The sequence below is a fragment of the Narcine bancroftii genome, chromosome 7 (assembly GCF_036971445.1).
Source record: "Narcine bancroftii isolate sNarBan1 chromosome 7, sNarBan1.hap1, whole genome shotgun sequence".
Classification (NCBI taxonomy): Eukaryota; Metazoa; Chordata; class Chondrichthyes; order Torpediniformes; family Narcinidae; genus Narcine; species Narcine bancroftii.
Window position 1 is genome coordinate 168,129,335 of NC_091475.1, and position 23,232 is coordinate 168,152,566.

The 23,232-nt window shown below is 42.2% G+C and overlaps 1 protein-coding gene across 9 annotated transcripts in view; it reads right to left on the minus strand.

Annotated features, from left to right (window-relative positions):
• Window positions 1-23,232, minus strand: part of pdgfd (platelet derived growth factor d) — a 365,062-nt gene that overhangs the window by 32,298 nt on the left and 309,532 nt on the right. For all 9 annotated transcript variants that reach the window (XM_069891208.1, XM_069891209.1, XM_069891211.1 and 6 more), the window contains one exon: window positions 14,707-14,911. In XM_069891208.1, coding sequence (XP_069747309.1) covers window positions 14,707-14,911 — 205 coding nt within the window. The remainder of the gene's footprint in view (window positions 1-14,706; window positions 14,912-23,232) is intronic.

A 23,232-nucleotide genomic window follows, 5' to 3' on the forward strand; every position in this document is an offset into this window, starting at 1 on the left:
CAATGAAATGCCAAACCTCCTCATATATCTTAGAAAGTAAAAGGATTGGTGTGCCTTCTTCATGGCTGCCTTAATGTGCTGGATCCAGGAGAAGTCTTCTTAAATGTGAATTCCAAAGAACTTGAAGATACTAACCTTCTCTAACTTTGTCCCATCAATGCAGACAGGTAGGGTGGCCATTCCAAAGGAGGACATGGTCATAAGTTACCATATACATACACAGTATGTTTAAAAATATATTTTTTAAATAAGATTTAAACAGTATTGTAAAAACAACAAATGCATACACAGTGTGTGAGTGTATCAGAATTTATGAAATTTGGTGTTTTGCGGCAGTATCACAGTGGTACCTTCATTTTATACCACCTTATCACATCACTGTAAGGAAAAAATAAAAAATCATAATAAAAGTGCACAAGAGGTAAGACAGTGTCTTTGGGTTCATAAAACTATTGATTATTCAGGAATCTGATGGCAGCGGGGAAGAAGCTGTCCTTGTTCCGCTGAGTGTTTGCCTGTACCTTTTTCCCGATGGAAGCAGAATGAAGAGGGCATGGCCTGGGTGGTAGGGGTCTTTGAGGATAGAGGCTGCTTTTTTAAGACTCCTCCTCATATAGATGTCCTCGATGGAGTGGTCTGGGGCTTGTGATGTCACAGGCTGAGTTAATAAACCTCTGGAATTTATTCTTGTCCTGAGACTTGGTGCCTCCGTACCAAGTTGTGATGCAACCGATCAGAATGCTCTCCATGGTACACTTGTAGAAGTTTACAAGAGTCTCCGGTGACATGTCAAATCTTCTTAGACGCCTTACGAAGTACAGCCGCTGGTGAACTTTCTTTGTGATTGCATCAACGTGATGGCTCCAGGGCAGATCCTCGGAGATATTGACATCCAGAAATTTGAAGCTCTTGACCCTCTCCACTACTGAGCCCTTGATGAGGACTGAGTCGTGTTCCCCTGACTTTCTCCTGAAGTCCACAATCATCTCCTTGATTTTGCTGATGTTGAGTGCAAGGTTGTTATCATTGAATCATTCAATGAGTGGGCTTATCTCCCTCCAGTACGCTTCCTCATTGCCGTTTGTGTTTCTGCCAACAACTGTGGTGTCATCAGCAAACTTGAGGATAACATTGGAAATATGCCTGGCCACACAGTCAGCGTGTATAATGAGTAGAGCAGCGGGCTAAGCATGCACCTGTGTTACTGATAATTGAAGAGGAGATGTTGTTTCTAATTCATACTGACTGTGGTCTTCCAATGAGAAAGTCAAGGATCCAGTTGTAGAGAGGGGTACAGAGGCCTAGACTTTGTAGCTTCTTAACCAGCACAGAGGGAATAATGGCATTGAAGGCCAAGCTGTAGTCAACGAAGAGTAACCATACATATGAATTATTGTTTTTGAAATGATCCAGAGCTGAGTGAAGGGCCAATAATATTGGATCTGATGTGGAGTGATTGTGACAATAGGCAAACTGCAATGGGTAGATGTTAATTCTGGCCATGACCAGCCTCTCAAAGCATTTCATCATCATAGAAGTTAGCGCTACTGGGTGGTAGTCATTAAGGCAGCTCACACTACGCTTCTTGGGTACCGGGATGATTGATGCCCTTTTGAACCAGATTGGGACCTCAAACTGTTGTAATGTGAGGTTGAAAATATCTGTGAACACACTGGTTATTTGGTTGGCACAGGTTTTCAGTACCCTGCCAGGTACACCATTCAGACCTGTTGCCTTGTGAGGGTTCACCCTCTTCTATGATGTTCTGACATCGCCCTTAGAGACAGATACCACAGAGTCCTCAGGTTTTTCAGGGATTCTGGTAGGCACTATTTTGTTTTTCTTTTCAAAGCAGGCATAGAAGGTGTTCAGGTCATCGGGCTGTGAAGCATCACAGCCGCCTATAGCATTCGCCTTTGCTTTGTAGGCTGTAATGGCCTGCACTCCCTGCCATAGCTGGTGTGCATCTCTCTCTGTCTCTAGCCTCCTTTGGAATTACCACTTTGCTTTAGACATGCACTTTTGCAGGTTGTACCTGGACTTCTTGTAAAATCTCTATCCCCAGCCTTAAATGCCCTTGTTCTTTCCCTCAGCATGCTGCGGATTCTCTAATTCATCCAAGGTTTCTGGTTGGGGAACACCCGGTATGAACTTGTGGGCACACAGCCATCCACACAGGTCTTGATGAAGTCGGTGACACCTGTTGCATATTCATTAAAGTCTATGGATGAGTTATTGTACATGTTCCTGTCCACCGATTCAAAGCAATCCTACAGATGTTCCTCCGCCTCCCTTGACCACACTTCTGTCGTTTTCACCACTGGTGCTGCAGTCTTCAGTCTCTGCTTCTACACCAGGATTAGGAGTACAGCCAGGTGATCAGACTTAACCGAAGTGCAGTCGTGGTATGGCTCATTATGTGTTCTTCATGGTGTAGCAGTAGTCGATTGTTGGCTCCCCTGGTCTCGCATGTGACATGTTGGTGGTAGTTTGTCAGAGACTTCTTCATGTTGGCCTGATTGAAGTCCCCTACAATGATCAGGAAGGCATCAGGTTGTGCTGTCTCACAGCGTTCAGTCCCTCCAGTGCCAGCCTGATGTTAGCCTAGGGAGGAATGTACACTGCAACCAGGATGATGGTGGCAAACACCCTTGGTAGATAGAATGGGCGGCACTTGATTGCCAGATATTCATGGTTGGGGGAGCAGAACCAGGACATAACCATCAAGTCTGTGCAACGTGATGAACTGATGATGACACAAACGCCGCTTCCAGTGATTTTTCCAGACTCTGCTCTTTGGTCAGCATGATGGAGGGTGTAGTCCTTGGGCTGCAGCGCCGTGTCTAGAATGTCCGCATTTAGCCAAGTCTCTATGAAGCACATCACAGAGCATTCCCTGATGACTCTGTTTTTATAGTCTGGCTTGGAGTTCATCCTGTTTGCCCTCCAAGGACTGTACGTTGGCCAGTAGGATAGTAGGGAATGGAAGCTGCAGATCCCATCATCTCAACCTGACCTGTAGCCCCCCACTCTGCACCCACATGATTGGGTAAGACCTGGCCCGTGGGTCTGCTGTTGGTAGTGATGTCACAGGCTGTCCCTTTAAATCCTTCTTGATGTTTGGCTCGCCTGATCGCTGGTGTTTTAAAACTCCAGTGGTATTGCAATGGTAACTATGTGAACAGTTTAAAGCTTCCACATTGCAACATTGCCTGTGTGAGTTTAAAGCTCCCGCGATGTTGCAGTTGTTAGTATGTGGGTAGTTTAAAGCTCGCTCGTTACCTCTGCAGTGCCTGGATGAGCAGTTTAAAGCTCCTGCGCTGTGGTAACAATACTGGCTCTGCTGCAACTGTCAATTCCCAGGTTTTCTACTGACCTTAGGAAATCCACACTGTCAGGTAAGTTTATTTTTGTGTGTCTCATGTTTTGGTAGATTTTTGTGAGTTCTGAGTGGAAATATTTGATTACCCCCATCAGAGCTGCCTGCAAAGAATTGTCGCTGTAAGGCACCATCTTGTATATATATATATATATATATATATATATATATGTGTGTGTGTGTGTGTGTGTGTGTGTGTGTTTGTGAGTCTGTGTGTGTGCAAGTGTGTGTCTGTGTATAGTGTGTGTCTGTGTTTGTGTGTGTCTGTGTTTGTGTGTCTGTGTGCATGGCTCTGTATGTGCGTCTGTGTCTTGTGTGTTTGTGAGTGTGCGCGTGCGCATGTGTGTGTGTGTTTGTGTGTGTCTGTGTATGTACAAGTGTGCTTGTCTGTGTATGTGTGTGTCAGTGTTTGTGTCTGTGTATGTTTGTGTATGTCTCTGTGTGTGCGTGTTTGTGTGTGTCTGTGTGTGTGTGTGTGTGTGTGTGTGTGTGTGTGTGTGTGTGTGTGTGTGTGTCTGTGTGTGTGCGTGTTTGTGTGGCCACCCTATCTGAGGTGAGTGGCCCTTCGGCCTTCCCTTCCTAAATTCAGCAATAAGATCTTTTGTCTCAGTGATGTTGAAAGCAAGATTGTTGTTCTGGCGCTACCCAACCAGATTCTCAATCTCTATGCGGTATTCTGACTCATCATTATTTGGCAAACAATGGTGATGTCATAAGCAAATTCATAGATTTAGTTGGAGCTAAAGTTCTCTACACAGTTATGAGTGTAGTACAGGGATTTTACCTCCTAATTATGCCTTGGCAGCAGTGAAGTGGTCAATTTAGAGATTGTCATAAATGTAGATAGCACTAAAATAAATTGAAAACAAAATTTAATTTTGAAATAGAAATATTAAAAAAATGGATAGCTTTGTTCTAGATTCCAACATCTCCCATCTAAATTAATGTAAAAAAAAATGTAGACATACAGCACATTAACAGACCCTTTCGGCCCATGAGCCCGTGCCACCCAATTACACCCAATTGACCTACATTTTTGAACAGTGGGAGGAAACTGAGGCACCCGGAGGAAACCCATGCAGACATGGGGAGAACGTATAAACTCCTTACAGACAGCGCAGGATTCGAACCCCGGTCCCGATCGCTAGTGCTGTAACAGCATTGAGCTAACTGTGCCACCTTTCTCAAAATCTCATGGATAGCTTTCACTTTGTAAGCAGAATGAAGTAGCTGGTGCACTTTCAGACCAATTTCAGTCCATGCAGGTCTATCAGTGGATCAATTTTAATGGTTGTCCTTTAAAATGTAAACAAAGAACCTGGAAAGGTGTCAGCTGGATGCTGCCTGTAGAATCAATAAACATCAAAATATGAAGTTTAAAATTACTACTGTGGAGCCACAGAGAATATGCATGACCCTCTAGGGATCGAAAACAAAAGTAGAGAACTCTGGAAAAACTCAGCTGTCGGTCCCTTGACTTCCTCTCTTCACCCCTCCATCTGTCATCTCCAGCTCTCGTGATTCCTCCTTTGAGATTCTGTGACAACTGATATCTGGCCAGTCTGAATCTGCCGAGCTGCATCTGAATGTATGATTGTGACACGCAGATCACCTTGTCTAAGTTGAATGAGACCTCAAAAAATGGCCGGAACCTCTTTGCTTTTGGACCAGGTACAAACCCTGTCCATAAAATAGACTCAGCAATTTTATGGCCTCAATTCTTTGGAAGATACACATCAAATACCTCTAATCACCATTGTAACAAAGATACAACCTGTTTAAAGATAAATGGCTCAGAATATTAGCCTGAGAAATTTGATATATAATGAGTGGTGGTTTCTTACGAGCTTAACAGCTTTGGAGCAAAATGACTAGCTGTTAAAGGTCTCAAAGAGAAGCCACCATTACTGACCTATATAATATAAAATTTCCACTTCCCAAGAACAGCACTTTGCTCCCAGGTCCAATGTTCTTCTTATGCTGATATAACCTTATAACCATTTACAACACAGAAATGGGCCAGTTTGGTCCTACTAGTTCATGCCGAATATCTTCTCCCTCCTAGTCCCACTGACCCGCATTTGGCCCATTACCCTCGACACCTCTCTTGTCTATATACTTATCCAACCTTTCTCTGAATATTAACATCAATCTTGTTTCTACCACCACTGCTAGAAGTTCATTCCATATCCCCACCATCCTCTGCGTGAAGAAATTACCCCTTATGTTTCCCCTAAACTTTTCCCCTTTTAGTCTCAATCCATGTCCTCTTGTTTGAATCTCCCCCACTTTCAGTGGAAAAGGACTATCCACATTGACTCGATCCATCCCTCTTATAATTTTGAATACCTCTATCAAATCACCCCTCAACCTTTTACACTCCAGGGAATAAAGTCCCAGCCTGTTCAACCTTTCCCTGTAATTCAAACCCTGAAACCTGAGCAACATTCTCATAAACCTCCTCTGCACTTTCTCTATACTGTTTATATCCTTCCTGTAATCCGGTGACCAAAATTGCACACAATATTCCAAATTTGGCCTCACCAATGCCTTATGCAATTTCAACATAACATCCCAACTCCTGTGTTCTATACTCTGATTTATGAAAGCCAACATACTAAATGCCTTCTTCACCACCCAATCTACATGTGTTCAATTTTCAGAGAATTATGTACCATGACTCCTAAATCCTTTTCTTCCACTGCACTCCTCAATTGTCTACCACTTAATATGTATGTCCTATTTTGATTAGTCCTCCCAAAATGTAGCATCTCACATTTATCAGTATTAAACTCCATCTACCATCTTTCAGCCCACTCTTCTAACTGTCCTATATCATCCTGTAATCTTTAATAATCTTCCTCACTGTCTACAACACCACCAACCTTTGTATCATCTGCAAATTTACTAATCCAGTTTGCCACCCTATCATTTAAATCATTAATATATATGAAAAACTGCAGTGGACCCAGATTCGATCCCCGAGGCACTCTACTCATCCCCAGCCTGCAATTCAGCAAACAATTTTCCACCACTACTCTCTGGCATCTCACATCCAACCATTGCTGAATCCATTTCATTACTTCATCATTGATATCTAATGCTTCCACCTTCTTTACTAAACTCTTATGGGGAACCTTATCAAAAGCCTTACTAAACTCCAAATAGACAACATCCACTGCCTTCTCCTCATCAACCTTTATAATAACCTCTTTGAAAAACTCTTTAAGATTTGTTAGACATGATCTACCACATACAAAACCATGCCGACTACTCCGAATCAATCACTGTCTTTCCATCTCTAAGAGCATTTTCCATTAATTTACCCACCACTGACGTCAGACTTACAGGCCAATAGTTACCAGGTTTACTTTTGGATCCTTTTTTGAACAGCGGAACAACATGAGCCACCCTCCAGTACTCCGGCACTTCCCCCGTGGCCAGTGACATTTTAAATATTTCCATCAACATTGCCACTATTTGTTCACTAACCTCCCTCAGAGTCCTATGGAATATATTTTTAGGACATGGAGATTTATCTACTTTGATCTTTTTCAATATAGCCAACACTAACAATTCATTAATTCTTATATTATCTAAGAGCTCCCTACCATATTTCTTCACTTCATCTGGCTCAATATTCTTTTCCTTAGTGAATACTGAAGAAAAAAAATTGTTTAAAATTTTACCCATCTCCTACCCCCCTCATCTTCAAGGGATCCAATTTTATCCCTCACTATTCTTTTACTTTCAATGTACCTATAGAAACCCTTTGGATTTATTTTTACTTTTCCTTTTAACCTTTCTCATTTCCTTCTTAAGATCTTTTTTTACTCTCCGTATATTCCTCAAGCAGTTCATCCCTTCCTTGCTGTTTATACCTGTTGTACACACCCCACTTCCTCCGAACCAAGTTCCCAATATCTTTTGAAAACCAAGGCTTCCTACAGTTTCTAACCTTTCCTTTAATCCTCATGGGGACATACCAATTCTGCACTCTCAGAACTTCTCCTTTGAATATCCTCCATTTATCTGCTACATTCTTCCCTGAAAATATCTTATTCCAATCCACACCCTCATTCCCTCAAAATTTGCTTTCTTCCAATCAAGAATCTCAACCTTTGGCCCACCTCTACAGTATTGTGATCACTAGACCTAAAGTGTTCCCCAACACAATCCACTGTCACCTGACCTATCTCATTCCCTAATAGGAGATCCAATACTGCCCTCTCTCAAGTCAGTTCTTTTACATTTTGATAAAGGAAACTTCCCTGAATACACTTAACAAACTCTACTCCATCCAGCCCTCTTACTGATTTTCCCTTCATTCAGCATAAAAGCGTGATTCATCTACTTTTCTGAATAATCTGATGTTGCACCGCTAAACATCAAATTCTAGTGACAACTAGAAATGGATAGATGCTGTGAAAAACTAATTCACTGTGGACATGAGCACAGTTTAAATGATTTTTGTCATGAAGGGCTGGATTAGTTTGATGTTTCGATTTTGAAATCCTTCTAATCATCACATTGTTCATTGCTGTGAAGAACGTTCTTATTTTTGGAAATGCATTTTCTTTAAAGTACAGTTGAAGCAAATTAGCCACCCATTCTGCCTCTTCAGTTTCCAAATAGGCTAGTCAGAGTGTGCTATCACACAATGGCACAAAAATGTTCATTCTCAAATTAATGAACAGTCTTGCAGCTTCCTCAAATTGTCAATAAAATGCCGTTACCAAGAACCTGGAAATATGCATGACTAGCTCATCATTTTTTGTTAATTAAATAAATTCCTTTATCCTACAAAGTAATGACCTGTGATATGACATATGATTCCATTAGCACTGACTGTCTGCTGGCAAATATTATTTCCACTGCAAGCTTACATTGCCGAGTCTAAATAATCCACCAAAGTAGAGACCCAAATTTAAAATTGCCGAGTTTTTTTCTTCTTATCTCTAATGGGGGAAATGACTCTTGTCAACAGAGAGGTTGGCAAATTATGCTGACAGCTCTCCACTTGAGCTTCAGCCAGAAAATCACAAAAATCTGCAGATACTGTGGTTGAAGTAAAAACACAAAATGCTGGAGAAGCTCAGCTGGTCAAACAGTGTCCTTCATGTAGCAAAAGTAGAAATACATAGCCGATGTTTCGGGGTTGAGCCCTTTATCGAGGTATGAGAGAATGCCGGCAAGCATCCGAACAAAAAGGTGGGGGGGGGGCATTGGCAAAGGCAGGAGATGATAGGTGGATAGAGGAGGGAGAGGACAGCAGCAATGAAGGGGAGGAGAGATAGCTGGGTGGGTAAGGGGGGAGGGAGGGGAGAATTGGAATGACAAGCAAGGGGGAGGGGAAAGAAAAGGCGAGCAGGTTTAGCAGAAAACAGAGAAGTCAATGTTAAGACCATCTGGTTGGCGAGAGCCCATACAGAAAATAAGGTGTTGCTCCTCCATTCTGCAGGTGGTTAGGGTGGGATAGTACATGAGGCCATGGACAGACATGTGAGTGCAGGAGTGTGACTCAGAATTGAAATGGTTGGCTACTGGGAGATCGCTGTTGCTGCAGACAGAGAAGAGGTGTGAAGCGAAGTGATCTCCCAATCTGCGACTGGTCTCTTCGATATAGAGAACACCACAAAGGGAGCACTGGATGCAGCAAATAAGTCCTGTGGATATACAAGTGAAGTGTTGCTTCACTTGAAAGGACTGTTTGGGGCCTTGGTCCATAGTGAGGGAGGAGATATGGGCGCAAGTATTGCACCTCCTGTGGCCACACGGGAAGGTGCCGGGGTGGGGGTGGGGTGGGGCCATAGGTGGGGAAGGATGAGTACACAAGGGAATCACAGAGAGAGCGGTTCCTATGGAAGGCAGAGAGAGGAGAAGGAAAAATGTGTCTGGTGGTGAGAACCTGTAGTAAGGGCCGGAAATTCTGGCGGAATATATATTGGATGTGGTGGCTGGTGGGGTGGTAGGTGAGGATGAGGGGGATTCTATGTTTGTTGCATCTGAGGGCAGAGGGGACCTGGGCAGATGAGCAGAAAATGGAGGAGATGCAGATGAGGGCTAGGTTGATAGTGGTGGGGGGGGGGGGGGGGGTGGGGTGGTGGGGGAAGCCACGTTTGTGGAAGAAGGCAGACATTTTAGAAGATCTGGACTGGAAGATCTCATCTTGGGAACAAATGTAGTGGAGATTGAGAAATTGAAAGAAGGGGATGGAATCCTTGCAGGGGACAGAGTGTGAGCTGTGAGGATGTGTAGTCAAGGTAGTTGTGGGTGTTGGAGGGTTTGTAGTATATATCAGTGGAAAGCTTGTCTTTCGAGATGGAGACAGAGAGACCCAGGAAGGGGAGAGTATTATCAGAGATGGACCAGCTGAGTTTGAGGTCGGAGTGGAAGTTGGATGCAAAGAGAATGAATTTGACAAGCTCATCATGGGTGATGTAGTCATCATTTTACTGGTGGAAGAGTTGACCTACATCATGATACCTCACATGCCATCAATCTCCTCAATGACTTCAGATTCCTGAACCGGACCACCTCATCTTCATGATGGATGTCCAATCCCTTTATACCTACATCCCCCACACATAAGGTCTGAAAGCATTTCACTTCTTCCTGGACCAAAGACCCAACCAGTCACCCTCTACCACCATCCTCCTCCGCCTGGCAGAACATGTCCTCACTCTAAATAACTTCTCCTATAACTCATCTCACTTCCCTCCAAATAAAAGTAGCTTCAAAGGAGCAATCCATGTTACAAGCCTACGCAGGAAAGTCCCCTCAACTCTTTCTCCGGTTTATCGACGATTACATAAAAGTTGCCTCATTCACCCACGATGAGCTTATCAACATCATGCACTTTGCGTCCAACTTCCACCCTGATCTTAAGCTCATCTGGCCCATCTCCAATAACACTCTCCCTTTCCTGGATTCCTCTCCTTCTATCTTGGGAGACAAGCTTTCCACCGACAAATCCTCTAACTCCCACAAATACTTTGACAACACATCCTCACATTCCATCCCCTGCAAGAATTATATCCCCTTCTCGCAATTTCTCCGTCTCTGCCACATCTGTTCCCCAGATAAGGTCTTCTAGTCCAGATCTTCTGAAATGTCTGCCTTCTTCCACAAACGTGGCTTTCCCTATGCCACTATCAACTCAGCCCTCACCCGCATCTCCTCCATTTCCCACTCATCTGCCCTGGCCCCCTCTGCTCCCAGATGCAATAAACATAGAACCCCTCATCCTCACCCACTACCCCACCAGCCTCTGCATCCAACACATCATGCAGCACTTACTATAGGATCTCACCAGCAGACACATTTTTCCCTCTCGTGCACTCATCACTCCCAATCTATCGCCACGCCTCCCATCCCCCTCCCCTGGCAACTTCCCCCTGTGGCTGCAGGAGGTGCAACATGTGCCCACATCTCCTTCCTCACCACGGTCCAGGGCCCCAAACTGGCTTTTCATGTGAAGCAACATTTCATTTGTATATCCACAGGGTTTATTTACTGCATCCTGTGCTCCCTTTGTGGCTTTCTCTACATCGGAGAAACCGGTCACAGATTGGGGAGATCGCATTGCACAACACCTCCTCTCCATCCATAGCAACAGCGATCTCCCAGTAGCCAACCATTTCAATTCTGAGTGACACTCACAAGTTCACATGTCTGTTCATGGCTTTATGCACTGTCCCAACAAGATCACCCACGAATAAACAACTTGCTCACCTTTTCTTTCCCCTCCCCTTTCCAGTTCTCCCCTCCTTTCCTCCTTACCCATCCAGCCATCCCTCCTCCCCCTGATCACTGCTGACCCCTCCCTCCTTTCTATAACTATCATCTCCTGTCTTTGCCACCTCCTCCCCCACCCCCTGCCGGAATTCTCTCATACCTTGATGAAGGGCTCAAGCCCAAAACATTTGTGATGTATTTTTACCTTTGCTACACTGTTTGACCTGCTGAGCTTTTCCATCATTTTGTGTTTTTACTTCATCCAGTCCTTCAGTTACTGTGCAGATAATGTCCTTGTTAATGTCTAGAATGACTGTCATCAATGTTATAAATGTGGGGAGCTAATGGAATTTTAATGTTACAGTGGTTAGATGTGGAAATCAAAGAAATATCTCCTGTATCACAGAGGCGTGAATGTGATTTGCAAGGATGGCAATGCCATCCTTTGTAACCTTCAGGCTATTTTTATTTTGTTGTTGCTCCTCAGGCAAATGGAAATCAGGATCCATGCTAGAATTTTCAATTGCTGGGGTTTTTATTTATGATGTCATTCATCTCCATTCAAAAAATATGGTTTAGTAAACCATGTTTTTCCATCTCCTCTTAAGGCAGAAGATTATTTCCCACTGAAAATCCATTTTATGCCCCATATAAAAGTCACAGATTAATAAATTTAACATTCTTTTCATGCTTCACTCAAATGATGAAAAAACCTTTTTTTATGAAAATATTTTTGTGTTAGAAATAAACTTCCCGATTCTTAACTGTACTGTCAGTCAAAAATGTCATTGATGTTTCCTTTTCCTTTTTGATTGAGGCAGGTTCTAATGCAATGTTTAAGAAAAAAACTTTGACAGGTACATTGTTAGGATGAGTTTAGAGGTAGGCAGGTGGGACATTTTGATTGATGAGGGCTGAATGACTTCCATGACTCTATCATCTACTTCAAAGCAATCTAATAAAAGAAAAAAAATCACGTTCCCTCTATTGCTGAGGTATTTCCTCACCAATCATTATCTTAAGGCTTTTCATATCAGACATTTCCTCCTTTCAACCCTCATTTTTTATTTGCCTGCCTCAGTGCACAGTTAATACTATATGCTGTCATTATCACAGTTTATTAGTATAGGTAACACAATCTGAATCTGTTGGGATTTGGTGAAAAAAAAAGTTCACATTGGAACTAATGCTGAATGTTTTCACATAGAGTGTTATTTGAAAATTATGTACAAATTACAACAGACTGACAAGCTACTGAGACACAGGATTTCATTTAAACACTGCAAAGGAAAATAAATGAATGTGTGATTATGTTATTCTCACTCTGTTTTAGTGGTGTAAAAAACATATTACAGTATTCTGAAAGTTTATGTTGCAGTTTCACAAAATGTTAGCAATGAAAATAAATAATTATTTTTATCTCAAGCAGTGATTCTTCCTGTGTACCATGGATGGTGAGTGTGGACAATTTATTCAAACATACAGAGGTGTAGTATGTTGGGCTGCACAGAATTTATCCAATACTGACACTACCACTTCAATTGGATATCACTAAATGAGTTGAATGGGAAATTTTGCTAATTTTTCCCCTCTCTAAATGAGTGCCTCACTTTGGTGCTATTCTCAGATGTTGTAGGGCTACTGAGGGGAGCCTTCCATTCAGGGTTGAATTAGTATAGGATTAATGTACCTGTACATGGTTGCTTAAGGTCTGTAGGCCGAGAGCCCAATGACTTGCATAAAATTCTCTATTTTGTACCAACTTTATCTGAGAAAGTGGAACTAGAGCAACATTTCTTTGTAAAAAAAAGTTACATCTCCAGGAAAATCCAGTCAATTAAAGTTAGTCGTTCATTAATTAACACATAATATTAAATCAGGGATGCTTAAAAGTATGTGAACAACAATCTAGAAAGAGAAATTAGCCAATCACCTTTATTCTGGCTGATTATTAGAAGGTTAGATAAAGTAAACAGAGAATGCATGTTTCTTTGTGCATAGAAGCCATCAATATCATGTAAGAAACGGGTGAAGGAGAAACATATGCAGAATAGTTGGTTAGCTAAGGAGGTATGTGGAACATAATCACTGGAATAGTCTGGCCTGTTTACATATGCCATGTAATTATACGCAACCCCCATTTTGTTTCTGTTCCCTTGAACAGATTTTGAAGTAATATTTGTGACACGTGCAGTGAGAAAAGTCAGCAGGAATCCTGGACTCCATGGTCTAAAGGCATTCATGTTCCCATGCTTACTCCTAACCTTACAGGACATTTTTAATACTGAAGCAATCAATCGTAGTGCCTGGCTCACATATAACATGCAAATTATGACATTTTTAAAATGAATTTGGTCTTTGGCAGGTCCGGATATTGGATATTTCAAAGCATTTTGAAACAAAAGCTTGCATTCCTTTTAATTAACTTTAATATACACCAGTAAGCACAGCAACAGGCCCTTTGACCCACAAGTCTATGCCAAACATGATGTCAAAATCAAACTAAAAATCTGTTGCTTGCACCTGGTAATATTACTTCATCCCCTTCATATTCATCAGTCTTTTTAGAAGTGTTTTAAATGCTATTATTATATTTGTTTCCACTACTACTCCTGGCAGCCCATTCCATTGGCACATCACCATTACATTTCCTCCCCTTCACCTTGCACACATGTCCTCGAGTGTGTGACACTTTTGGCCTGGAGAAAAGATTCTGACTGTCCACCCTAACAATACCTTTCATGATTTTATAGACTTCTATCAGGTTACACCTCAGCCTCCTATGCTCTAGAAGGATCAGTCCAATCTCTTCCCATACCTCATGCCCTCTAAACCAGGCAACATCCTGGTAAACTTCTTCCATACCCTTTCTAAAGCCTCCATTTACTTCCTGGAATGGATTGACCAGAATTACACACAGTAATCTCTTCGCTTGCCCTTTTCAACAGCCAGGGATATATATACCATTAGACTCAGGAAATGTTCACCTTAATGCTTCTCAAAAAATTCAACATCACCTCTTTTTTTGATCTCAAAATCTTCTAATGCATGAGCATTCTCCACAACATAGTCACTCTCTCCGACAAGTCCTCCACCTCGGTAAACACTGATGCAAAGGATTCATTTAGAACTTTGCTTATTTCCTCTGACTCAAAGCAGAAACTTCCTCCTTCATCCTTGAATGTTCCTGTCCTCTCCCTCATCATTCTCTCATGTTTAAATGCAAGTATAAAATAAGTATAAAATGCCTTGGTGTTTTCTTTAGTTTTGCTTGTTAAGGATATCATGCCTCTTTTGGCCTTCCTAATGCCCTGCTTGAGTTCTTTCATGCAATGTTTATGTTCCTCCTGGGACCTGTCAGATTGAAGTTCCCGAACCTAACACATGCCTCCTTTTTCTCCTCAACTAAGTTCTTTTACCTCACCATCTCCATCCTTCCTTTGTATTGGAACACACTGATCCTGGATTCTCACTAATTGCCATATGACAGTTGAGGGATTGCCCGGTAACAGTTGCTGTGAATCAATTCCCCCTTGTCCCCACTAAATGTATCTAATGATTATCATTTACATTACTATCTAATTTCTCACCTTTGGTTGTCTTTCGTTCACGATGGTACGTTCTGCCACGAAATTGGGGTGTTTCCTGAAAAAGACTTTTCAGGTCCTCTTCCCAGAAATCTGGATTTAAATGCCTCATAAGCTCTTCTATTGTATCAAATCCAGCAATAGCCTCATCCAAAGACTCTGCAGTCAGTGGTGAAGCTGTTGCATCCGAGTGATGCCACAGTGAACCCTGTATAAGACAGCAAAAACCAAATGATAGTTAAGTACCCTTAGCTCACTGAAGAATTAAAAAACTTAGAATAGTTTTTGCTTCCATTGCTGGATTAAGATATTGCCGGGCCTGTAGCATTTATTTTAAAGGGGCCCTAAATAGCACTGGCTTGCGCAAACGCAATGAGGGGGAAATGTGACTGCAGTGTGCCCCCCCGCCCACCGAGAGAGTTTCTGATGCTGGCCCTGCATGTCCGTTTTAATAAGTTTGAAATAGTCTTAACTATTTTTAACAAAATCATGCCAGATTTCTTAGATCTCTGTATATTTAGTAGTTACTAATGGTGTATCTAGGGAATATAGTGCCTATGACAAACACTGAAATTGTGCTTCGCCCCTGTTAAAACTTACACACACATTTTGCACACACTTACACTGAAATTACACCCCTCCCCTCCCCAGTTAAAACTTACTTACACATTTTGTTAAAACAAAACTTAATTATGGCTGTGGCTGGTGCCTGACTCGATGTGGGATCTAAGGCCATCTTCGTTACCCATAAATTCCCTTGCTGCTGAACCATTCGGTGTTTACCTGGTGTTGGCACTGGAAGAGTATTTCCAGCTGCTTGGGGGATTATGGGTAATGAAGATGGCCATTGCTCCTGTATTGAGCAGTCACCGTGAGCTGAAAGGTGGCCCCAAAACGGCCCGATTAGATGCTGGAGCGGCGCTCTGGTGAACTCTGACAGTACTGCACCCCTGCTGCTGTGGCGGGAGTTAGATGGAGGGGGAATGACTATCAATGTGGTATCTCATAGCCGCTGCACAATCGTGCAGCCTGCAGCGGCTATGAGATGCAGCACACACATAGTCTGTGTTAATAACCCCAAGTAAAGGCGATAATTGGCTAAAATTGCTAACCTTAAATTTATCACCTTTAATCGGGATTATTAGTACAGACTATCAGCGTGGTATCTCATAGCCGCTGCACAAAGAGGTAAACAAAAATGTTTTTCATAATTCATAGTACATAAACACAGGGGCCCTTGAAAATTCAGGGCCCGTAGCATATGCTACTTTCACTACTACATTAATCTGGCTGTGTTTGCTTCCATGTAACTCAGTATTTCACATGATGAATTCCTTTGAAGTTCATTGATATGTGGTAAGCTACCACTCCATTTCAAGATGTTCTTACAAACTCCAAACATGATATACAGACCATCAAAAATATACCTATACTTTTTGAGTTATTACCAATGTTGTTATTGGTCAATTGATTAATGTGGGTACTTTCAGTGTATAAACTAGTTCTCAGTGACACCATTACAAGATCAAAATGCAATCAAGCAGTTGCACTTAAAAGGATATTAAGAAATAGGTGCAAAACATTGAGGAAAGACTGTCCTTACAATGTCATATGCTGATTCTGACTTGATCAGTGAATTTGTTGGCAGTTGGATCAGAAATACAACTAATTTAAAAATTGCTTTGAGGGGATGTTGCATTTGGCATTTCTAGTCGAATTGTGAGTCTATTGAAAATAACTATTGTGATTCAACAGTATCAATTACCTGAATTACTGAAATAAGTATCAATTATTTCTTCTTCTGCAAAAATTGGTCAGTTGTACAGATTTATAACTTAACCATGGCTTAATATTTACAAAACAATGCTACTAATAACTGTCCTGCATGCTACTTTGAGAGGAATTGGAGAGGGCGTACCAACCAAAACAAAAAGAAGAATCTTCGAACAATTTGCACAAGAATGTAGTGGAGACACGTGCATACTAACTTAAAGGCAGATTATTAATTTGTGTCAGTGTCCTGCAGTGAGGGTGTCCTAGGTATTTCAGACAATTTCCCAACCTGAGCTCATGATGATTTCAAAATAGCCTGCAAATGCATATTGAATTGATAATGCACCAATAAAACAAGGAGCAAAACTGCCTTGTAGAAAGGAATATTAAAAAGATAATGCTATGAACAGCAATTACACTGCCACATGTTCTACAGCAGTTCATGAACAAAGAAATACAGAGAAAAGACACTATCACTTCTGTTATCTATAGATTACTCTAGATAGCTTCGTGGTCTTAAACTTGAAGCTTAACCATTTCAGAAAAATGAAAGCAAAAAAGAGGCTTATGGGCTGTAAGGTTGGGAAGGATTAAACTGCTGTGCAATAGATTTATAATGTTACCACAACACTGGGCCAAAGGACCTGTACTGTGCTGTAATGTTCTATGTTCTATAAAAAGGTAGATACACTAATGTGATAGCTGAGCTAATGATCAGCTAAGTTTAAAATATAAGTTTAATTGATCGTTATTTGAGATTGTGATCAACGAAAGTTCTTGAATTTCTCAAATAGGAAGAGCAATGGATAATCAGTAATCTGTAAATTAATTACTCTTGACACACTGGAAACTGCAGATGCTGGAATCTAAGCTAAACACATTTTGCGAGAGGAACTCGGCATGTTTAAGCAGCATCAGGTGGGAGAAAAGAAAATGGTTGACATTTCAAGCCTAAAATCTTTAGTCTAGAGATCTAAAATGAGCTATTAGCCAAGTCTTGATAAAAGTTTTCGGCTTAAAACGTAAACCATTCTGTTTTTCTTACTGATGCTGCTTGACTGGTGGAGTTTCCCCTGCAGATTGCATTTAGTTAATTACTTTTTTTATATTTCGATTAAAGACTAAGCAAAAAAAATTAACCATCTACCACTTCTTCAAAGGGCTCCCAATTACAGTGCAATGGTGAATAATTTTGCCATGGTGATATTTTGTCAGAGTTAGTGCATTCTGGGAAACATGTTATTACTAGGCTAGATTGTGCCAGCCGAAACACTATTTGGATACTAGGATATTTCCATCAATCAATACCATCAGAGACGCATCCACTGAATTAGAGGCTAAATGCTTTGGTATTTCTATACAACATAGACAAAAGCTATTTAGCCTGCGGAGTCCATACTGGTTCATAGAACAACTCAGCTGTCCCACTAACTCAGTTGTTCCATCAACTCAGCTCCCTACTCCCCATCCTATCTCATATTCTATCATTCACCTATGTGCAAGGGGTAATTTACAGAGAACAATAACTGACCAACTTGAATATCTTTGTGATGTGAGAGGAAACTAGAGCAACCAGGGTAATCATAGGAAGTCAGACCAAGAAGGTGCAAACTCCACCCAGACAGCCCTGCAACTCAGCATTGAACCCAGATAGTGGTGCTGTGAGGCAGTATCCCCACTACTTCACCACTCTGCTGCCCATGTTTGTTCTTTATTGCTTTTACATCACATGGCTAGCACAGTTGGCATGAATGGAGAGCTTCTTTATTCATTAGGCAGCCTATCATTCCCTCTGCCTCTACTTTCTCCTAAAACAAAGGTAATAAAGAAGGTCAAAGCTAAGTTGAAATGGTTAAATGTGATGTTCCTTGTGCATCATTTATTATTCACCCTTTGCTTAATCTCTATGAGGGAGGAACATATTGAGAATACACATTTGTGACAATGCCCACCCATACTTCATTTTTATTGAGTCTTACTCTTGCAATAGATGAACATAGCTTTGTCAATAGTTCCGCATTGGAAGGAACTTGCTATATTTTAAAGAGAAAAAAACTTTGAGATTGATATAGGACATTAGTTTCCTTATGGCTTCTCTCTTCTGGACACTTGGTTAATATTGGTCAAGTTTAGAACTGGAAAGGGGCAGTGGAGTTTTGCAACCATAGGAGAGAAATGCAACTCCCACTCACCATAAAATAAACAGATGTTCTCAGCAGGTTCTTGGGAAAATCCAAGGAATCCTGTTTGGTGAAGTTCAAGCCTTGTCCCCAGCCCTGTGTCTGTCAACACACCACAACCCAACAGCTCTCACCAGTTATGTATCTACTTTCAGGAACCCTGACCCAAACAATAGTCAGATTTCGGCATCGAGTGCCAGGATCTGTTGCCGGAGTAAAGAGAGAGAGAGAGAGAGAGAGATGTGACAGGAAAGGAAGGAAGCTGAAAAAATGGAAGGGAAGAAAGAGGATTATGAGCAATTAGAGAAGCATTGTCTTCTCAGGGGTAGCCATCTTGGCTTTGTGAGGGGCAATCCGAGTCTCAGGAGTGTGAGTTTTTTGAGGAAGTAACAAAAGAAATTGATGAAGGTAGGGTGGTAGATGTGGTGTACATGGATTGTAACAAGCTCCACATGGTAGACTCATTCAGAAAATCATAGGATCCTTGGAACCTTGGCTAAGATTCAGAATGGTCTTGCCTGCAGAATGGAGGGTAGTAGTAGATGGAATATATTCTGCCTGGAGGTCAGTGAAAAGAGGAATCTGTTTAGGAACCACTGCTCTTTGTGATTTTTCATAAATGCCTTGGATGAAGAAGTAGAAGGACAGGTCAGTAAGTATATAGATGATACAAAAGTTTGAGGTGTTGAAGATAGTGTAGAAAGTTGTTATAGCTTACAATAGGATATAGGCAGGGTGCAGAGCTAAGCAGAGAAGTGAAATTTCATCTAGATAAGTGTGAGGTGATGTATTTTGGAAGGTCGAACTTGAAGGTGGAGTATATGGTTAATGGCAAGATTCTTAACTGTGTCGAAAAACAAAGAGACCTTGGCATCCAAATCCATAGATCTATCAAGGTTGTTGTGCAGGTTAATCGGGCAGTTAAGAAGGCTTATGGTATGTTGGACTTCATAAGTCAAGGGTTTGAGTTCAAGACCTGTCTATAAAACACTGGCTACATCACACTTTGAATATTACGTTCAGTTCTGCTCACTTCATTCAGGAAGAATGTGGAAGCATTAGAGAGGGTGCACTGGAGATTTGCCAGGATGTTACCTGGATTGGAGAACTTGTCTTATGAGGCAAGGCTACAGAGCTAGGCCTTTACTCTTTAGAGCCAAGAAAGATGAGAGGTGACAATAGAGGCCAACAAGATTTTGAGATGCATAGAAAGGATAGACAGGCAGCACCTTTTTCTCAGCAGGACAATAGCAAATATCAGAAGATATCTACATAAGGTGAGTGAAGGAAATGTCAGGGGAGACTTTAGGGATGCGTTTTTTATTCTACACAGAGTGTAGTGGGTGCCTGGAATGCATTGCCAGAAGTGGTGTTGGAGGCAGGTACAATAGGGACATTTAAAAGATTCTTAGGCAGGCACAGGAAGAAAGAAAAATAGAAGGTTGTGGGTGTGAGGTAGGCAAAAGTTAGATTACTGACTAGGTTTATATAGGTCAGTACAACATCATGGGCTGAAGGGCCTGTACTGTGCTGTTATGTTCTATAGGAAGAGGTTGAGAGAAGGTGGCAAATGCAGGGGAAATATTGGAGGATAAGAGTAATGGTTGGAGGCAAGGTGGGGAGGTAGGATGGCAAAAAAATTGTTTGGGGAGTCAGGAGGTGGAAGAGCCACAGATAAGTCAAAAATTTGATTGGATAGCCTGCCATATATTTAAATAGAATGTTGTGCACAATGAACTTGCTGAAATTCTGTGGGAGTTGTGCTGATGTATGGTCTTAAAATATTTATCTCATCAATACAGAAAAAGTCCAAAATGCTCCAGATAGTTTGAACATTCTTATAAAATCCAATCCAAAACAGCAAAGTCATGCATTTTTAACAATGAGGATCTCCATTTGGTATAAGTGCATATTGAGTAATGGAACAAAAATGACAATAGAAAATTGTCAGTTGATTTTGCACATCTTAAAGTGTACTTTATTTATCGACTTCAAAAAATTACTTCTGTGCTTGTCAATTGATTTTTCAACCTGTCTTTGTCGATTTCTACTTGAGGCAACTGGTTTATGTGAACACTGATCATTACCAGCTACATATAATGATTGACATGCAAACAACCCAAAATTGGGCTGTGCTTGTTAGACTACCATTATTTTTGTGCAACTATCATCTCCATGCAGAGCAACTTGACAAAGCCTTGGCATTACAAAACATTAATTACAGTCTTATTGATCTTGGTGTTTTTTTTCATTAACACCTAAAAGTTATCTTAAAGGAATAAAACCATCAACATTCCCCCAGTGCTACTTAACTGCCGTCACCAGCACTAAATTGGTTTGCTGTATTACAGATATTCCAGAATGTATTTATTTGCTAGCTTTCCCACAAAATTATATGGTCCTTGTGAATCAGTAAGCAAAATAAATACTATGATAAGTTAAAGAGATGTAAATTCCCCAGCATCATTTAAGCGATGTTATCACATGACAATGTTGCTGTATATCAACTTAATTGCAGACTCACATATCTGGAACATTATGTCACTGGGATTTGTATACAAAAGTATATGTAATTTCCATTACTTGGCAATGGAACTGGGTAAACTCCTGGTTTACTGCATGAGAAGTGTTAACAAAGTAAACCAATCAGTCAATGAGAATAGTGCATTTCCCTTTGTCTTTATGGAATTCATCAGGGATTTTGAAAAAGTCTCACATGGCAGACTGGTTGAAACCTGTAATCACTGAAGGCTAGGATATAATCCCCTATTTTTGTTATATATTGCAGATATAAAACACTGGCTACATCACACTTTGATGATCACTCGCAGACACGAAGTAAGTAGTTAAAGACTTTATTAATCAGAAAACCAATGCTGCTGGCTCACGTCTAATGCAGTTATGAGGGAGGAGACTAGGACTCTCAGACTTTATTCAGGGATCTTATGGGGAGGATAAAGAAGGCCAGCCAGCCTGCCCAGCTCAGTGAAGACATGCCCGGACATGCCCACAGTACAGTGTTCCACCACATTCACCCCTCCTTTTTTTTTAATGAAGTCCAGCGGGGTGATGCGGGGCAATGCCCATCGCCATGGGTCTTGAAGTCCATAGAGTTCAAAGGTTCAGCTGCTCTGAAGTACTGGTGGCTGTATCGTTGGTTCTAGCTGAACGGTGACTTGTTCGACTGGCTGGGTGTTGGATGGCTGAACTGAGTCTGTGTGTACCAGGTCCGTAGAGGGTGGGGAATTTGTTTGTAACAGTGGGGGCGGAGCACTCAAGTGGTGGGGGGAACACTTGGTTCTAATATGCCCTCCTCCAGCAGCCGCTCCACCTCCGTCTTAAAGAATTCCCTCTCCTCTGGGCTGTATTGCCTGCTCTTAGTGGCCACAGCTTTGCAGTCCAGGGTGAGGTTTTGGAACAGTGGAGGCAGAGGGACCCAGAGGGTGGCCAGGCCACAGGTTGGGAGCCCAGCCCGGCATTCAAGTGTGTGATTGGGTCACCAGGGGGAGGGGAAGGGCTGCCCAGAATTGGTTATTACTGACAATGAAGGGGGAGGGGCCATCAAACTGCATCAGCACACCCTTAAGCAGGCACTGGAAATCCAGCCCCAATATGACAGGTTCACAGAGGTGGGGGCATCACCAGCAGATTTCCGCAGAGAGGGATTTGGAGGCTAGTGCTACCTTGCACTTGGCTGGAGACATGGTAAAGGAATAATCTTCGGCCCGGGTGTATGAAGCTCTCAATGCTTTATGTGTCGAACAGGCAGCCAGTGGTGTGATCGTTTACCTCAATGTCCATCATCGATCACCCCAGCTGGTGTGGTCTACTCTGGTCCAGCACAATGGAAGCCAACATCAGCTCACTGTCCAAATTGCTACTGCTATGTCGTTGGGAGGGATGCCGCCAAGATGGCCACCCAGGAGATCACAAAGATGGCTGCCCCCATGGATCGCACGCAGTGGAGTCCGGAAGCGAAGCCGGATGAGACATCACACCTTGTCATTGCACCACTGGTCTGGAAGTTCAGTTCTTGGCAACCAGAAATGACTATGGAAGTGGGTCGGCCCAAGATGGTGACGAGGGCCATGGTCCACATGCGGCACTGCTAGAAAGGGGCTTAGAACAACATACCCTGGCATAGTATCCTTTCCTCAGCAGTTCAAGCAGGTCACGCTATGGGCTGGACAGTACTCCACAGGTGTTTGCTTTGGCTGCAGTAGTTGCACCTTGCGTGCATGGCAGTCAGGGGCCGCAAGTCCCAAACATAACACTGCCTATTCTCCCCACCTGGCAGCTAAGTGGCCTGCTGAGTAGGCCTCTGTGTTCTTTTGTGCAGCCTCCATTGCTCAGGCCACTTGCACCACTTCCTGAGGGACTAATCGCTTTTCTCCAGGAGTCATTCCTGTATTTGATGGGAGCAGAATGCAGCAACTAGCCCATCATGGATGAACTCCTCCTGATAGGTCGCCAGTCACATCTTGGCACCCGCAATCTCGCTCCAGCTCCCACATGGCCCTCATGAAATTGTCGACCAACTCACCCGGACCCTGGCGTAGGGAGCCAAGCTGGAACT